Below are 19,438 nucleotides of genomic sequence, written 5' to 3'. Positions count from 1 at the left end.
TCTTTCCCGTAAAAGTCAAAATATTAAAATATTCAAAACAGGTCCTACTGCCCCGAATGAAACCCTTTACATTTGTTTTTATTTATTTTTATAAGACTCTTGCAATGTAGAGCTGCAATTTGTGAAAAACGCAGACACGGATTTAGTAGAACTAACAGTAAGAGAGTAAGTACGCAAGCTATTTGTACATTAATCTTTTCCATTATAGTGGTTGAAAATATTTTTGAATGGGAAATTGTTTTGAATGTAATGACAGTTTATTTACAAAATGATTAACAAAACACTGTTACAAATGGCTTTGTACTCGGAAACCTGTTGGGATTCACATGAAAAGTGCCAGCAAAGAATGCGCATGTCGTAGTTGAATAATAACAATAAACTGCTAATATCTTTTCCAGCGGACACTTTCCTTCTTGGTGAATGAGGGAGGTTCTAAAAGTCAAACCCAATATTTATAAATCCCTTTACATTGTACTTGACAAATTTTCATGAAATAAAGTGCGTCGAAGACATCAAAATGAGTCCCCCCCCCCACCCCCCACCCTCTCGCACAAAGCGTCTACTATCAGTTCTCAGTACTTTTCTCAAACACTTTTCGTGGACTAACGTACACAATCGCTGATACGCAGGATTAACAGTGGTGTTAACAGAAATGGTATAAACATCAGTTTCTTAAAAAGCTTTAAAACCCATGTCAAAAAACGATAACCTATTGCATCGTAGTTAGATAGCTCTTTATTAGTTACAACCATTATTTAGCTCATGTTAGAAGTACCCGAAATGATGTCATAATTTTGGGAAATACCAACCTCGGTATAATCTCACTAAGGTTTCAAGAAATTGTTCAAAAGTATATTAGATCTTTATGAACAGTTTAACTAACCGTACAAGCATATGTTAGATTTGTATGAAAACATTGAAAAGTGGTACTTCCACTTGTGTTTGTTTTCTGTACAATATATGAACAGTTATGGTGGATGATTTCTACCATTTCGCGTTTTCGCCCGCGACCCCGCCGAGCGAAAACACTAGAACTAAAAAGCTAAAATTGCGGGGTGTGCGTGGGGGGCGGTGGGGGGGTAGGCATGGGGCGAAAACTCGCTATTAAGCGGGGGCGGGGGGCGAAAACACGATAATAAACATGGTCGCGGGGCGAAAAGTCGACATTAATAACTCTAATGGCGGGGGCTCGGTGCGGAAACTCGACGTTTGAAGAGCGCTAATTATCGTGTTTTGCTCCGCGCCCCCGCTAAATAGTGAGTTTTCGCCCCGCGCACCCGCCATTTTAACTTGTTTATTCTTGTGTTTTCGCTCGGCGCGGTCGCGGGGCGAAAACGCTAAATGTCAGAAATCAGCCACCATAGTTTTTCAACCACTTGTCTGCGTTTTCCAGAATAGTACAAATATATCTTAGATCATGGATTACATTCAACATATGTGTAATAGGGTTTCGCTTAAGCCGGTGCTAGGGGGCGTGAGAGGTGTTGCACATTTCATTACCTCTCATGAACGGACTAAGTCAAACCGAGTCTGCTATTATTCTTCTTGGTTGCATTCTTTGCTCACAAACTATCTTTTTACAGATTTTATTAGATTGGTATGAAAAGTTTAACTACGACTCCTTTATATTACAAATAGATGTTAGATTTGTGTGAACAATTTGACCAACCCTCGTTTGCGTGCAAGAGTTGCATCATCACTCTCTTGCCTGTCAGTACCGCTGCTTGTGCGTAAAAGTACGCCCGCCTTTTCACCTTCATCAGATTAAACAGATAAGAAAAGCTTCCACGGCCTGCCTGGAGCCAATTTTGGCCGCTGACCAACACCTTTGTTTACAAACATAGCGCACGTGACTTCTGTAGTAGAAGGAATTTGGCAACGACCTCATAATCTCTTTAACTTAGTGTTCGTGCAGTGTTTTTATCTTTGCACGATTCGTAAATTCCGTGATTCGGTTTTTGAAATTAATAAATTTCTCTTTATTACTTCTTCCTCCGTGTGGCTTTTATCAAGTCAATGGGTTAAATATGACAGTTTTGATGAAAATTCCTATGTCTGGAGTATACAACTTCAATTTAAATATTTGGCAAACGATTTGCAAACGCTAAAATGGACAAGATCATTAAATTACGCAAGACGTGAAATCATGAATATTCAAAATCTTACTGCGAAACGATTGGTTGAATTTTTATCTATATGTCACGTGGGGGTAATTCATTTGGAAGTTGCTTAGAAAAAAAAACGCATATAAAAACTGACATGAAAGACGTATTAATTCAGAAACAAACGAATATATGACGCAAGTGGACGCTTGAGTAATATATTGAAATTTTACTTATAAATTCATGATTTAGAAAATAAGTATCAGTTATTAAACACTTAAGGAAAAATACAAAGCAAGACGTGAGAAACTAACTGTGATAATACTAATAATATGCATACACGAAATTACTTGAATTTAGTCCGTTAAGTGTATTATAATTTCATCAAAAACATTTTGTATGAATATTTTGTAATAAAATATGTTCAGCTAAAGACAAAAAAAGAACAATATTTTTAACCGTTACTTTTTCATGTGGCAAAAAAATCATTCCACTATATATATATACGGGAATATAAGTAAAACGACTTAAAACTACGACATAGTGTAATCATGGCAAACGAGAAGAAAAAAGGGAAAGGACTCAATGGAAAGGAACTGTCAAGTCATATTAGTTTGGAACTAAGCGACCATAAGAAGGTATGTGACTTATTATTACCAAGGTAACCATGTGATAGGTGTGTAGTATGTGTTTGCGTTTTGTGTGTTAAAAAGACCAGTCAAGACCTCTGGTAAAAATTGCACAAGCAGCCCACACGTTCTCAACAATTTGGGTGTATATTTTGATAGTCTAGAATCGTCAGTAAAGAGATGCCATTTTTTTTTCTGTTATAAAATCTTAGCATTCTACACCAAACTTAATTTTCTTCCAAACACGATGACGTTGGTAAAGAAACATTTCGTCGCTGAATTACCGTAAGATAAGCAATAAATAAGTATGAAAAGCACTGGGACGAAAGAGGGAATACGGACGCACTTGGACAAAAATCATCACTGTCCCCTTACTTTTTCAAACTTATCCTTAATTTCAATTCATTCCAATAAAAAAGAGACAATTTAGCACATGCAGTCTTTCAATAAATGTCAGTTTGTAAACGTACAGTTTTTATTTAATAGATCTTTTCACTGTAAAAGATGCATAACTTTAACGATATAAAACACAAATGCAAGAAATACATGCAGGTATTTAAAAAACGAACACGTGCTTCCATGCAAAAGGTCTACATTTTTCAACAATGTGGTTTATAATGTACCTTTTTTTCTAAACATAATCTACTTCGAAAATTCGTCAAATAAAAAATTAAATTTATCTGCTTGATTTTTTTTTTCAATTAAGCCGGAATTCTCCAGAAATCTGGATAGGGTTAACTTTATAGAAACATGTTTTTTTTTTTTTTTAGTTTTAATTTTGGTATTTTTATTTTTATTTTTGGTAAGTCAACACGTTTGAAGATATACCCTATATATATATATTATTTAAGATATTTTATCATTTTATCAATAGATATTGATTAAAAAAATGTTTTACCTTGCCTAGATATACAAGTTAGAGCTACATTCACACAATCACAATGGAATGTCATATCTAGTAAACATTACATTTGTTATTGTGAAGTATTTTCACCTAACACACAGTAACTGCTTATACATAAACATGCTCATTTTATGTTTACCTAGATTAAGATTGTTCTTTTTTTCAATTATGAAATTTAGACGTTATATATCTTTAAACTGCGGGGTTTCTTGTAATCTAAAATACATATAATTGACTGATTATTTTAATTTCGCATTTAAATTTCACTTCCAGTCTGTTTCTACGTGTATTTTATCATTTAAACTGTTGATTTACAATATGAAAGAAATTGAGTTCGCATTTTAAAGCGTCTCTCTCGTAACTTACATATGACAGCTTCAATAACAACTGCATGTGTATCCATGAACACAGGTGCCCTCCCCAACTCCAGTCACTGTACATGGTTTCATGACTCCAGGTGAAATATATAAGTGAAGGACAATAACTCTAGCTGAGTGAAACCCCAAAGTGAACACCAGATGCACAACTTCACATGCTATATAACAATCATCTAATGTGTTATGACTCTAGGTCAAGTTCATTTTGATATTCATGGGACAAAAACATTTATTTTTTTACTCAGACAAGAACCATAACGCTGGTCTTGCAAAATGTAATTATAAAAGCTCAAGTGCACACATTCACATGCTGGATAATATTCCTGCATGGTTTCCTGACACTTGATGAAATATTTCTAAGGTGTTGAAAACAAACTTTTATGCATTTTATGCGTATTTTTCACCAAGTCAAGGACCATAACTCTAGTCTGGTTATGTAAAATCCCAAACAGAACACAGGGTGCACAAAGCTTCACATGCTATATGCAAATTCTCTAATGTTTTATAACTGTAAGTCAAATACTTTTTTAGATACATGCGACATAAACGTGTATGCCCTTTATGCATATTATTTCAATCAAGGGTCATAACTCTGTTCTGACTGACAGAAATCCGTAACAAAAACTTAACTTCACATGCTGAATAATATTCCTATGATGTTTCATGACCCTTGGTCAAATACTTTTTGAGATAAGTTTCAACGTTTACGCCTTTTTACACATATTTTTGACTAAGTCAAGGGCCATAACTCTGGTCTGACTGATACATTTCTGATAAAACCCCATGAGCACAACTTCACAGGCTGAATAATATTCCTGTAATGTTTCAGAATACTTGGTCAAATACTTTTTGATACATACGACACAAACTCAGGCCCTTTTTATGAATATTTTTGACTAAGGCAAGAGCTATACCTTTGGCCTGGCTGTGTGAGATCGTTACTATCTGGCGTAAAATGTAAACAAAGCTATTCATTTGTAATAGTAGCTGGTCAGTATCCAAGAGTATTGACCTTACGAATAACATGATGATCTACAGACACGCGTATTTACCTAGGTTAATTATTGTATATGCATAAGAACGTGCGTGCAGTCTCAAACTCCCAGCAATGATTATCTCCCCTAGCACTACAACTCTTTAACGTGAGGGGAGACCACACTGCGTTGGAAACGTAAAAAGTTCGCTGCCTGTCCGGTCCGGTGTGTTTATGAAACATGACCAGACTTTTAACTTTTAACTGATCTTACAGTGAGGTACTTTTCTTAAAAATTCAGTGATAAACTAGTTATTAAAACCTTCAAGCATTTCTAAAGAGACTTTCTAATATTTTATACAGTCAATATAATATAGCATATCATATTGATCTGAGACTTAACTGAATATAGGTTTCGTATTGGAAATCAAATAATAAATGTATACATTTACTGCAACACCTGTTCGTAACTAACTCTTTGCTCCAAGCAACAATGCTCTATCTGCATTACTCAATACGAAGTGATATTTCACTTTGCCGCTGATGTGTTTAATTTTACGTTTCAGTTAACACTTATTTTTACTCTCAATTATAGCATTCCTATCAAGATTTATTTGATACCTGACTGAAACAAGAGTTGTCGTTCTTGTGATCACAGGTATAAAAATTGCCAGTTTCACAAAATAATCTATAGCCGAAATTTGAAAGTTCAAAGTTTTTAACTACATGTTTAGCATTTATATTTTGAGGGACTATGTTTCTAAGTTAATGTTGTTTTCTAAATTTGTGAAAAATACTGCAGTTTAAAGACAAGGACAGGTAACTTGTATTTTGAATCAAATTTGCAATTTTCATTTCCAGACCCTTTATGACGAACAAGACGAAGATTGTAAACGTGGAAACATCTGGGTCATATTGACATTTGTGTTTGGTATGGTGTCAGCTATCCTGTTAATCACACTGATAAGTTTTTGCTTCGTCGGGGAGAAGAGAACTATAGTCATTCCACAGAACTGTGATGTTGAGGACAAAACGACAGAACCTCGAAGCAAACGCTATACAGAACATTTAACAGTCTCGCGCACTAACGGAAGTGACGTTTTTGAAGAATTGTCACGGTATGAAATAGAAATGGTGGTTGACTTCCTACATGCTCAGAAACATCTGCAACTTGTCGATCCTAAAAGAGCGAGAGTAAACTCAAATTTTATACATTCTATTGAAATGAAAATGCCAGAAAAAGACATTGTTCTCTCTTATCTAAGAGGGGATTCCGACAAACCTGAAAGAAGGGCCTCTGTATATATATTTATGGGGGCATCAGACCCAGCGTCTGTGGACGAGTATGTCGTCGGGGGAATAGATGACAATATGTACGCGCACCGCGTGAAGACCTCAAAGCGCCGAACCAAAATTCCGTTTGAATACAGACCTTTCTCTACAGCTGAATTCATGTCAATTTTCAAAACTATACTTCCAAAAATCATGAAACTTTCCGGTGGAGTTTTAAAAGAGAGTTATGATGCTTTACCTTTTAAATGTGGTGAAAAATGTTTGAGAATATCTATGGCGCCCGTTTCAAGCGCGTTTATTCCGAAAGGAACCAGAAAAGCGTGGTTTTGGTTTCAGTATGACCTAGAATTTCCGTCCGTCCGACCACTTGATTTTCAATTCTTGGTTGACACAACTTCGGTACATACGGAGAACTGGGCTATCGAAAATGTTTGGTATGCGAATCAGTCTTTTCCGAATATGTCAGTTTTTCTTGATCAGTATTATAACGGCAGTATCAATAAAACTAGGGTGTCTTTTCCTGCTGATGAAGATCGTTTATACGGATCTATGGAATTCAGAACACCTCTTGTGCCACATGAACCATTAAAAGCGCCAAGACAATTTGAACCAGACGAACGCCGGTTCAAAATAACGCAAAATGAAATCCATTATATGAACTGGAAAACAAATTTCCGAATCTCCACTTCTGGTGGCCTTCATCTTATGAATATACGTTTTTCTGACGAAAGAATTGTCTATGAGCTCAGTATGCAAGAAGTTGCAGTAATGTACGCTGGATATAGCCCAGTATCTCGGGTAATGAACTATGCAGACGGTGCGGGCATGTTTGGTACACGATATCGAGGTTTACTTCCGGGTGTTGATTGTCCTGCGCAGGCGCAGTTCGTCGACACTTACTTATACACATCCAATGAAATGGGCGGCAGAATCTTCGAGAACGCTTTTTGTGTATTCGAATTAAATACACATTCTTTACTGCGAAGACACCGTGCTTACGGAAGATCCGGAGCATTGTACGGCGGTCTGGAAGTGGTGGCATTAGTTATTCGGTCAATAATTTCTGTTTTAAATTATGATTATGTGTTTGACTTCATGTTCTATCAAAATGGCGCCATAAAAACGAAGGTATCAATGACAGGTTATCTCGGTACAACGTTTTATTTCCCGGAAGAGACTAAATATGGAACACATGTTCATAAAAACGTAGCGGCAGCTCTTCATAATCATTTATTCCATTTCAAAGCTGACCTTGACATTAAGGGAACAAGCAATCGTTACGAAACACTTGATATCAAAACGAGGCTGGATGACAATCCATGGATAGATGGTGAACAGCACTATCAGCCTTATTTTGAAAGAACTTTGAAACAAAATGAGCTCTCCGCAGTTTATAACTACAACTTTGATACACCAAAAGTGCATGTGTTTTCAAATCATGGAGATATATCAGAACTCGGGAACCCACGTGGCTACAGAATAGAAATTGAAAAAATGAGCAAACAATTATTACCTAAAGGTTATGGATTCGAGAACTCGATTTCATGGTCAAGATACCAGATGGCGGTGACCAAATACCAACCGGAAGAGGAGCGCAGTTCTAGTCCGTTTACTATGTGGGATGCCAGAGACCCAGTCGTCAACTTTCAGAAATACATAGACGACGACGATAGTCTTGTTGATCAGGTATTTATTTAGTCACTGTTTCATTAATCGATTTGTCACAGAAAAATAATGCAAAGATTTGAAAAAAAAAAAACATCCTACATTTTCAACCAATCACATAACAGACAATTTCAAAATTTTCCAAGAATAGTATATTATCCTTTTCACCATGTAGAGTATTATTAAGAGGCTGAGCTATTTAAAATTGCACGCACGCACGCACTTTAGTCGTGTAGAAGCTACTAATTGAAATCCTCTATCCTATAGCTAGAAGAGGGCATTTACTTGCTTATCTGATATGTAATTCTGAAACAAGGAGCTGTGTTTTCAAAACCCAAATATGTTGTTTATAAGGGATTAAAGGTGAATATCATATGAAGCTCAAAGTCATTTATAAACAGGTCAGTTTGTAGGTATTGCCACAAGGTTTGCTTAATGTGAGTGTATTGGGTCATTTATGTGGGTTGTAGGACCAAAAATGATGTTTATTAAAGTTTTAAGTTTGAAGGTGACGGTCATATGAGGGTCAAGGTCATCTATTTAAAGGTCAGTCTGTAGGTCTTGTCAGAAAAGAAGTTGTTTATTAAGGTTTATAGGTTGAAGGTGAAAGACATATGAGGGTCAAGATCATTTATATATAAGTCAGTTTGTAGGGCTCACCACAAGGATTGTTGAATGTGAGTATGAACTAAATCGGGTCATTAATGTGGGTTGTAGGCGAAACGGTAAAATCTGGTTCGTACGGACGGACAGTTAAATCAAAACAAAAGAGGACCAGTGACATTTTGTCACCAGTCTCCATTTAAGTGCAACTAGGAGGTTCGTTTGATACCATGTATTTAAGAGAAACTTCTTTGAAAAGATATATAGAGACATAAAGCTTGAATAAGGAAACGTAAACGTTTACGTTTAGTAAATTGTATTTTAATCTGATTGCAGGACTTGGTAACGTGGATAACTTTAGGGACACAACATTTACCTCAAACTGAGAACCTGCCAACCACAACAACGATTGGTTCCCAGCTTTCTTTCTATATAATTCCATTCAACTATTTCGACGAAGACCCGTCTATGCACTCACGTGACGCGGTTCGGATTACTCCATTGGACAAAGCCAACCCACTAGGTGGCGCAAAAGTAGAACAATATGGTGCATTTGAAAAAGTTCAGTGTGTGCCACTTTATGATTTTCCAAAAGACTTGTTGGAAAAGAACAGTACATTTCTATTTTCGTAACTTGTTCAACTATTTATTATACCCTCACAAAATGTGTTTTCAGGGGCTAAATTTGAATCAATTTGTCCCGTTCATCCGTCACGACACATTAACAAAATATCTTTCATCCCACTGTAAGGAATTTAATACATCGTGTGATAGATCGCAAAATAAAAAGAAGTATTGAGTTATAAAAAACGTATTTCTGTCTTGGATAGTTTCAGAATTATTCCCCTTTTTGCAGGTACGTTTGCAAGGGCAGTAACTTTAAATTCTTTGTAGGAAATTTAATTCAACTTAAAGTTTCATAAGACTTAAAATTTTATGTTAAAAACTGATAAAACAGCTGTCCAGATAGATGGTATGCGAAATTATTTGGTAAGAAAAACCGTTACTTTTAATACTGCACATGAGACTGTGCTGTAAGAGCTACAAAGGGAGGTAATGAAAGACAGCAGATTCAATAAAACCTTCTGTTATATTCATCAATATTCAAATCTTTGTCAAACATAATAGAAAAACAATTATCGTACATAGGATTTAACATGTAATTAGGAAAAAGTGTATAGCACAAGAATAATAACTATAACTTTAAAGGTGGTTAATCAGATATTGATCAAGTAATAGATTTGTTAGAAAGTTTAAGACGTGATCAATTACACTTATTTGTTTTCACTGAATGCTTAATACATGTTAGATTTTCACTGGAGGTATTTTGAAAATTGATTTTCCCATTTTGGTTGCCCGACCAAGATGAGTCATTTAAGCATAGGTATAACTTGAATAAAAGTTGCTTAATGAATGTTAAAGATATAAGAACTATAGTTGTTAAAGATTTACATTGCTGAATATATATTTAGCCGAAAGGCACTGGAAATAAAAGTTCATAGAATTGTTATTACTTCCCTTTATTTATCTTGGTTGCGAAACAGGATACATTTGAAAAAAATGAGTTTGGTACTTACAAACTTACCTTTTGCCTCAGATTGTTGAAATATCCCAGTATCTGTCAAATGCAAATGTAATTGAAATCAAAAGGAATAGTCCACTTTTTAAAGATTTTTAACATTAAAGGGGAGTAATTAATTACAAAATTAAATAGAAATTAATAAAAGATACATTTCTAATAGGGATCCAACTTAATGTAATTGGTCTTTTTTATTACTATATTTTTCCGTTACAGTTTCTTTTTTGTTGCGGGCTTCCTTTGCGATGCGTGGCTCTATGGCTGTGTTTGGGGGTGTGCTGTGCTTCCGGGATATCTACCCTTACCTTTTATCATTTTGATCATTAGATAAATCTCAAACAGACTATACTAAAAATGAAAAAATGTCAAAAATAGTTGGTTAAATGTGAATGACCACCTTCAACAATTTTAGACTTTTCTCCCTTTTTGAACTTATTTTTTTTTCTCCCCCCCCCTTTTTTTTTTAGCTCATCTGAACTTTGATAAGGGTGAGCTATTAGTATAGGTGAATGGTACGGCCTCCGTATTCCGTCCATCGTATTGCGTCCGGCGTCAACATTTTTACTTAAACATCTTCTCCTCTAAAAACTGCCAGTCAGATTTACTCCAAACTTGGTCAGTAGCATCCTGGCATCGACCTATTTCAAGTTAGTTTGGTCAAATCACATTGGCCGACTTAGGGGCCACCAGAGCTAAAAATAGAAAAAAAAACAACATTAAACGACTTCTTCTCATGAACGTCTTGATTGATCTTCTTCAAACTTTGTCTGTAGCATCATAAAAGGTTCTCTCCAACGTTTTCTTCAAGCGGGGGCACTTGACTCATTTTAAGGCCGTCAGTGCTAGAAATAGAAATACCGTTAAACGACTTCTTCTCATGAACTGCATGATGGGTCTATCAAACTTGGTCCGTAGCATCATTATACGTAGCTCTCCCAATTTTTGTCAAATGGGAGCAGTCAGCCACATTTAGGGTTCGCTAAACTTGGTCTGTAGCATTATTATAAGATCCTCTCATCATTTTGTTCAAATGGGGGTGATTGGACTCTTTTAGGGGCCACTAGAACTACAGAAATACCTTTAATTATTATACCAGCTTTATATAGCGCCCTTTTCGTGATAAACACGTTCAAAGGCGCTTTACATAGCACAAACGCAGCCACACAAGGCGCAAAATTCATCGTCTACTAGTACAGCGATCTGACCAGAGGAACAGAGTGAGATAGCCCCCCAGCACAAGCAGAGAGAAATCCTTTTAGATATAGGCCTGTCCGGCTAACTTAGCCTAGCTCTTTGCGAATAGACAGTCTGATTATTTAACGTGCCCGGTGTATAGCACCGATACACGCAATGCTGTCTTTCCTGGGAAGAACCAGTACAGGCCTCCAAACGACTTCTCATTAAACTTATTATAGATCTTGATAAAACTTGATCTGTAGCATCATTATAAGTCCCTCTCCCAATTTTCTTTTCAAATGGAAATGCTTGGCCCTTTTAGGGGCTACTAGAGTAGAAAATAGAAGTACCTCCAAATGACTTTTTCTCATGAACCGCTGGATGGATCTTCATCAAACTTGATTTGTTGCATCATCATAAGGTTCTCAACCACCTTTGTACAGTCGGGGCACTTGGTTTCTTTTAGGGGCTGCTAGGGCTAAAATAGAAATACATTTAAACAATTTCTTCTCATGAAGTGCTTGGTGGATCTTCATCAAACTTGGTCAATAGCATCAGTATAAGTCCTGTACAACAGTTGAAATGAGGGCACTTGGCCCCTTTCAGGGACCACTACAGCTAAGAATAGAAATACCTTTAAAGCACTTGTTCTCGTAATGCACTGGATTGATCTTCATCAAACTTGGTGTGTAGCATCATTGTAAGGTATCTTGCCAATTTTATTCAAATTAGGACGCTTGGTCCGATGTAGAGGCCATTAGAACTACAAATAGAAAGACCTTTAAATGACTTCTTCTCACGAACCGCTCGATGAAATATCATGAAACTTGGTTTGTAGCATTACTGAAAGGTTCTTTTCCAAATTTGTTTAAGTTGGCGGCGTTTGCCCTTTGGTTGGGGACGCTAGAGGGAAAAATGGGGAAAACACCTAAAAAATGACATCCTCCTTTGAAAATCTGGGTGGATCTTCATAAATCTTGGTCTGTAACGTCATTGTAAGGTCCTCTCCTAAACTTGTTCTAATGGGTGCACTTGGCCTCTTATAGGGGACTCTAGAGCTTAAAATAGAAAAACCTGTCATGAATCACTTGATGGCTCTTTATCAAATTTGGTCTGTAGCGTCATTGTGAGATCCCCGCCCAAATTTGTTTAAATGGTTTTGCTTGGTCCCTTTTAGGGGACACTAGAGGTAAAAACAGAGAAAAAAGTTAAATACTATTTATCTTGACATTTGGTCTAATGGTCACGCATGCAGGGACCGTCATAGCAAAATAATGAAAAACAAAACAACCTTCAAATGACTTTCTTCTTTATGAACTTCCAAAAGGATGTTCACCAAACTTAGTCAGAAGCAAGGTCTCATGATCAAGGTCCTCTTCCGGTGGGCAACTTAAGACCCATCCGAGCCCCTTGTTGTACTTATTCTTTTAAACATTTTTACATTTTAAAACAATTACTTTGCCCTCCGCTGATGTGCTTTGGTACACACATTGATGGAAGGGTATAGCACAAGAACTCTTACTCAGTCTTGAATAATTTTTATAGTTAGATTTTTATTTTCAGTTTTTATACTTAAGATAAACAATTACTCGACTAAATGCAATTTTATGAACTGCAATTAACGCAGTTTTAGACAAAAACTGTCTGTCTAAACAAGCCTTTGGTGGGGGTCAAATCACTTTCAGTGATATCTTAAAGTGAGATATGTAATTTTATGTATATATTATTTGACACATTTATGTATATAATCCATGAATGATAAATTTTGGACATTTTAATTTATATCTTTAGTCTGTTATTATCTTAAAGCCAGAATGGATCATCAGTATACAAAATATTTAACGGCTAAATTCTGCTTTGTTTTGTTGTCCTAGCGCATGCAACAGATCGAAAGAAAACGAACTTTGTCTCTTATAGCTTTTTTTTTTTGTGGATTTTGTGTCCGCGCAACTGAACGAAAAACCTATATTTGGTAATCGAATTAACTGAATGGAAACACACAACGTGTTAGAGCGAAAACACACAACATGGATGAACGAAAACAAACAGCATGCTAGAACGAAAACACAGAACGTGCCAGAACAAAAACACACATCGCACAACATGTAAGAATGTCACACAATATGCCAGGACAAAAACATACACCGCACAAAAGCACAACGTGCAAGAACAAACCCACACAACGCGCAGGGAGAAACACTCACCACATAATGTGCAAGAACGAAAACACACAACGCACAACATGCAAGATCAAAAACACACTACGCGCAGGGAGAAACACTCACCACACAATGTGCAAGGACGTAAACACACAACGCGCAGGGAGAAACACTCACCACATAATGTGCAAGATCAAAAACACACTACGCGCAGGGAAAAACACTCACCACACAATATGCAAGGACGTAAACACACAACGCGCAGGGAGAAACACTCACCACATAATGTGCAAGAACGAAAACACACAACGCACAATATGTAAGATCAAAACCACACTACGCGCAGGGAAAAACACTCACCACATAACGTGCAAGAACGAAACCACACAACGCGCAGGGAGAAACACTCATCACATAATGTGCAAGAACGAAAACATACAACGCACAATATGCTAGATAAAAAAACACACTACGCGCAGGAAAAACACTCACCACACAATGTGCAAGGACGTAAACACACAACGTGCAGGAAGAAACACTCACCACACAATGTGCAAGAACTTAAGCACACTATATACGCGCAGGGAAAAACACTCACCACACAATGTGCAAGAACGTAAACACACAACGCGCAGGAAGAAATACTTACCATACAATATTCAAGAACGTAAACACACAACGCACAACGTGCAGGAAGGAACCTAACTACACAACGCGCAGGGAGAAACACTCATCACACAATGTTCAAGGACGTAAACACACAACGCGCAGGAAGAAACACCCACCACACAATGTGCAGGAACGTAAACACACAACGCGCAGGAAGAAACACTCACCACACAATGTGCAAGAACGTAAACACACAACGCATGACGTGCAAGAACAAAAAACACAACGTGCTGGGAGACACACTCAAAACACAATGTTCAAGAACGTAAACACAGAACGCTCAACGTGCAAGATCAAAAACACACAACGCGCATGGAGAACCACTCACTGCACAATGTGCAAGAACGAAGACATACTATGTGCAAGAAAAAAAACACACAATGTGCCAGGACAAAAACATACAATAAACAACACAAAACGGAAACGTGCAAGATCAAAACGCACAACCTTTTATAGCGAAAACGCTCAGCGCACAACATGTCAGAGCAAAAGCACTCAAATTGCAACGTGTAAATTACAAAACCCCACAACGCACTAATTGCCAGAATGGAAACACATTTTTGTTACTTCAAAGAAGACGAATAATTTTGATTTTACGGCGTAATGACGACTTTTGTGACTCGCTGTTTCTATAAGAATATTCTTGTAGTGCCTGCACAAACGGCAACGCCAACGTCACAATTTCCTGAGATACGAGTAGGAGTAGACGCAAGTAGTTTCCGAATCTGGAAATAATTCCATGACATGTTCAATTTCTCCCATCATGCATTTTACGAACACCTTGTGTTTGGTTATTGCTCATACCTCTGAACCTTCGATGATGTACTGTTACCTGCAATTGAAACTCAAATTCTCTTTTATAAAGCCACTTGGCAATTTTAGGTAATAGTTTGATACTTTAAGCAGTATTGATGTTGTTTTATTAGCTTAAGAGTAACGTCGACATGGCAACTTGTCAAGATTTGATGGTGGAGGAAATCCCAGGCGCCCATCCGGGTATCATTCCCGGCATGGACTTGAACCTGGGTAGAACATCCGACCTTTCGTAAGCCAGCTGGATTGCTTCATCTGAGACAAGAAATTTGATTAATATTGTTTTTCATATCATATTCACAGTCAAAACAGTAGTCACATTCTAGAATTAATTATTTTAGTGTTTAAAGCTCCAAAAGGTTACCAGATTTGACAAAAGGCTTGGGTTCATTGAGCGTGTTCATACGAAAATTATTCTAATGAAAGGAGCCTCCGTGGCCTAGTGGTTAAGGTCGCTGACTTCAAATCATTTGCCCCGATATGGGACCGGGCCTCACTTGGTGCGTAGAATTCCCCTACCATTAAAAGTTGGATACTCGCCATATGGTCTATAATTGTGTCTGTGTGACGTTAAACTCAACCAAAACAAAAATAATATAAGCCTAATATTCAGTATGTAGTTTTGAAATAGATTTTAACTATTACTGTGTTTTGTCGTTTTGGTGATAAAACCGTGCACTTATAATCTGGGAGAATAAAATGCTAAGCAGAGATTTTTTCAGCAGTGGACGAACTTGACGAGGCGGGTCGTTAAAAATGTGTCAAGTCATCCGAATGTTTTGTTTTACATACAAATTTTCTTTAAAAAAATATTAACGATTCCTTCATATTTTTTTTTCAAATTTTATTAAGTTATATCTTATCACTTGATCTAAAATTTTTCCAGCACTTATAACAGAGTTTGGCCGTCATTTTTGTCAAAATGTTGTACGCTGGTATCAAACTTTTCACGTCAATCATGGCGGTCATTGATAGGAGTGGACAAGTTAAATCTTTGTTAGCGGCAAACTTAAAAATACCCAATAAAAACATTATAGTAAAGTACATTCAATAAACTTCTATCAATTCTATCAATACATATCATATCTCACTGGTATTCAAATTAAGGGGACGCATACTTTGAAATTAGAAAAAAGTGGGTGGGGTATGATAAAATTTACCTGCAAAAAAGTACAAGGTTTTGGTACATGAAATGGATACTGTTTCAACTGTTATAAGTACACAAAGGATTGCTCACTAAAATAAAAATGAGAAAACTGAAACAAGAAAGTTATTGTTGAATTACATAAGACTTCTTGTGTACATTCAAAGTCAACAATTAAGACTTTTTGGTGCGAAAATAATAGTGCTTCACCTTGTCCAAACATTTATCAATGTCCTACAGATTCTAATTTAAAGAAAGAATGTGAAATATGGTCACTGTCTTGCTTTTCATTTCGCATATGTAAGCTAAAACACATTATTTAGTTTGTTTACAAAGTAGTGCATAAGAAAAGATACGGTGGTCAAGGAATGCCACATTCCAAAACTTAAAAGTATATTCCCCTTAATACATTAAACATTTATCGTTACAGAAGTCAAGTGGCTTACAGTAAGGGCCTAGAAATGTTACCATTATTAATTTTTAACTTGGTATTCATGAACTACAATGCACTTAAATATCAAAACACATTCAACAAACTTTTGAAAATGTATTGTCTTAAAAATCCCTAAAATAAGTATGAAATTTGGTTGAGAGGTCCAATCAATGTGTATATGTGCAAAAGTAACATTCTAATCTTGTTCACAAAAGTTACTAATACACAGCAGGCATGTCAATGATCAAAACTGGACGAATATACAGTTATCCTCACTTTAATGTCATTTATAATTTGTCCTTGAATTCTCCACCACACTTTTCATAATTCTGTTTGCACGAGTTGCACGAGAATGCTGTCATTCACGTAAAAAAGTTGTAAATGCAATATCATCTAAACGTAATTAATGGATTATGCAGTTCAAGATAAACTTTATCTCATAACGTAACGAACATGTATAATGTTGTAACAACAACTTTACTTACACTGATTTAAGTAGCAGTCGGTTTATAAGTGACTTTATTGATTCATTTTATGTTTTGTTATTGTTGTCAAAAAGTATAACGGAAGTGCCTCACAACTGAAGCGGAAACCAGTTTGATGCGCAAAGTAGTCCAATGTAAGTAATATTTTTTGACAAATGTCCACAGAAATTAATAATTTTCTAATATTAAAGACGAATATCTGAATATGATTCATTATTTGATAAGAAATTATAATCATCGACATATTTTTTTAAAAATCGTACACGTGCTGACACCTAAGTTGTCTCCCGTTGTTTATTAGAGTTACCTTTCGTCCGGCGCAATAATACATTTGCAGTGAATCGCCGAGAAGTCGTGGGAAAATTAAAAACCATGTAAATAAACTAAAATTAACCACCTTTTCAAGATGAATTTCAAGTGATCGCCATTATGCATTTAACCCGCCTGACCTGTGTAGCATCTTAGATATCTGTTCTAAGGTATTCATTGTGTAGAATGTCATGTTATGCCCTTGCAATGCTAATCCCACTCTGATTTTGTTTGTTTACATTTTTATCAATGAGAAATATGGCGTCCATCCCGAGCTGAAATGACGTGGCGTTAAATTTTTACATGTTCAAGCAAACCTGGTGTATTAGAAAGAAAATCTCATCCCTTCAACATTATTTGGAACACTGTTATTGTAAAAAACCTGTTTTTTCCTTATACAAAAGCTTAATATTTTGTGTTGAATGTACTTTCACAAAGACCTCTGTTTTCCTATTACATTCATAGTACCACATCCTTACCCACAAAATACTGAATATTACAGGTGTCCATCAGTATTATATCAGTTAAGGAATATGTTTTTTATTTTCCCACCATCGATTTCTTGAATATGCACTCCTTCCGCATTTCTGTATGAACTGTGAATGTAGCAATATGCGTCCCCTTAACTAAAACTCGCATTAACAATATGCATAATTATATTATAGGCGGGTGCGTCAAAGTTTATTTTCAGACGATGTCCAATCAAAATTGTGTAATTCATGTACACATACATGTATTAATCTTTCAAAATCAGTAACATAATAAAATTTGTACAGATAAAATTATCAGCGTTAAACATTTAGCCTGCTGGCGGCAAGTGGTTTCGCTATTCAGTCAGTATATCCAAATGAATGATAGACCGGTCCATTTTAGTAATTTAGCAGGGTAAAGGTTAACTGGTGTCAGAGTTTCTATTGTCAAACGTCAATAATTGATGGTGTACTTTCTATTACTTACATTCATAATTTTGTCGAATGATACCAGTTTCAGTTGGTTCATTTTACTCGGGTTTTATCGTAGATTCCCTGTGTCAAATCTCAAACACGGTATTAAATTCATATAATATTTAAATGAAACTTTGATATTTTGTAGTTCCTATAGGGCATGTGTGGTCAAAAAATTGAATCTGATTTCTGAGTTCATTGCAAAAATGCTTCGCTTTACCAAAAGTGAAACTGACGGGTACTTGAAACTACTGGTCTCTGATTGGTCAGAAAAAAATCTTGTTAATATTATGAATTGTACCAGGGTTCAAATGACGTCAAAGATTTAAGCAAAATGGCGACAACCTTTGTCGCTGTTATCTCGCTGATTTACTGATTTTTAAAACCGCTGGACATCACTCTGATTAAACGACTATCCTGACAAAGAAAAGTCGATGGAAAACAAACTAATGTAAATGGGTAGGTTATTTTTTTCATTTATTTCTATTGATGCGAAGCATATTCTTGCAACTCAAATTGACAGTTTTGTTAAGGAATGCGCATTGCTTACGTTTACAACTGAACATTCATGATGATTTCCGAAATTCCAATCTGAAAAAAAAAAAAGAGAACAAAATCAAAAGTTATACGCAAGTTAGCGCCACGGAGGCCTTGGACACGTTTCGTCTTGTGTGCTAATAGTTCTAATGTATTTATTGACGTAAATGTTGACATTTTCTTTATGAGACTACCAACGCGAAGATGTGCTTGTTGATGGAAAAGGTTGCAGTTTACGTGGAGAACATTAGCATTTAGTGTACTATCTGGACAAGTGCTAATTATAAATGAATTCTTCATTTGAAGTTCAATGAGTTCTGCAGAAATTATATAGCTGTCCGGCCTGAATGTGTCGGACAAGACATAATGAGAACAGAAACAACTGTCCGAAAGTTTTGTTTTAGAAAGTATCTCACTTTTGCAACGACTATTGACTTCGATAAACGCAACCAGTATATATAACCAAGAAACTCCTGCAGCAGGACTACCGTTATCATAAAGTGTGTAAATATTTCTCTACATTGAACTGTCGTAAGCTACAGTTGCTTTTGAAATTTAATAGTTGCCTTACCCTGCCTTTTATGGGGATGCTTTTTTACAAATATCTTATGATTCTGGGACATGGCGTTTTTCAAAATGCATTC

At 36.1% G+C, this 19,438-nt stretch overlaps 1 protein-coding gene across 1 annotated transcript; it reads left to right on the top strand.

Moving 5' to 3' along the window:
• The first annotated feature begins 2,000 nt into the window (after positions 1–2,000).
• LOC123523139 (putative amine oxidase [copper-containing]) lies at positions 2,001–10,056 on the top strand. The gene is made up of 3 exons (XM_045300800.2): positions 2,001–2,740; positions 5,847–7,964; positions 8,883–10,056. The coding sequence occupies exons 1-3, from the start codon at positions 2,654–2,656 to the stop codon at positions 9,177–9,179; spliced, it is 2,502 nt and encodes an 833-aa protein (XP_045156735.2). The 5' UTR covers positions 2,001–2,653; the 3' UTR covers positions 9,180–10,056.
• Positions 10,057–19,438: the final 9,382 nt, after the last annotated feature.

The sequence above is a fragment of the Mercenaria mercenaria genome, chromosome 8 (genome assembly GCF_021730395.1).
Source record: "Mercenaria mercenaria strain notata chromosome 8, MADL_Memer_1, whole genome shotgun sequence".
Classification (NCBI taxonomy): Eukaryota; Metazoa; Mollusca; class Bivalvia; order Venerida; family Veneridae; genus Mercenaria; species Mercenaria mercenaria.
This window is presented reverse-complemented; position numbering and strand designations above follow the sequence as displayed.

What these genes read in the sequence shown, in the direction of transcription:
- LOC123523139 (XM_045300800.2), top strand. Translation starts at nt 2,654, where the DNA reads ATGGCAAACGAGAAGAAAAAAGGGAAAGGACTCAATGGAAAGGAACTG. An exon ending in AACTAAGCGACCATAAGAAG is followed by an intron (nt 2,741 to 5,846) that starts GTATGTGACTTA and finishes TTTCATTTCCAG; the next exon opens with ACCCTTTATGACGAACAAGA. An exon ending in ACGATAGTCTTGTTGATCAG is followed by an intron (nt 7,965 to 8,882) that starts GTATTTATTTAG and finishes ATCTGATTGCAG; the next exon opens with GACTTGGTAACGTGGATAAC.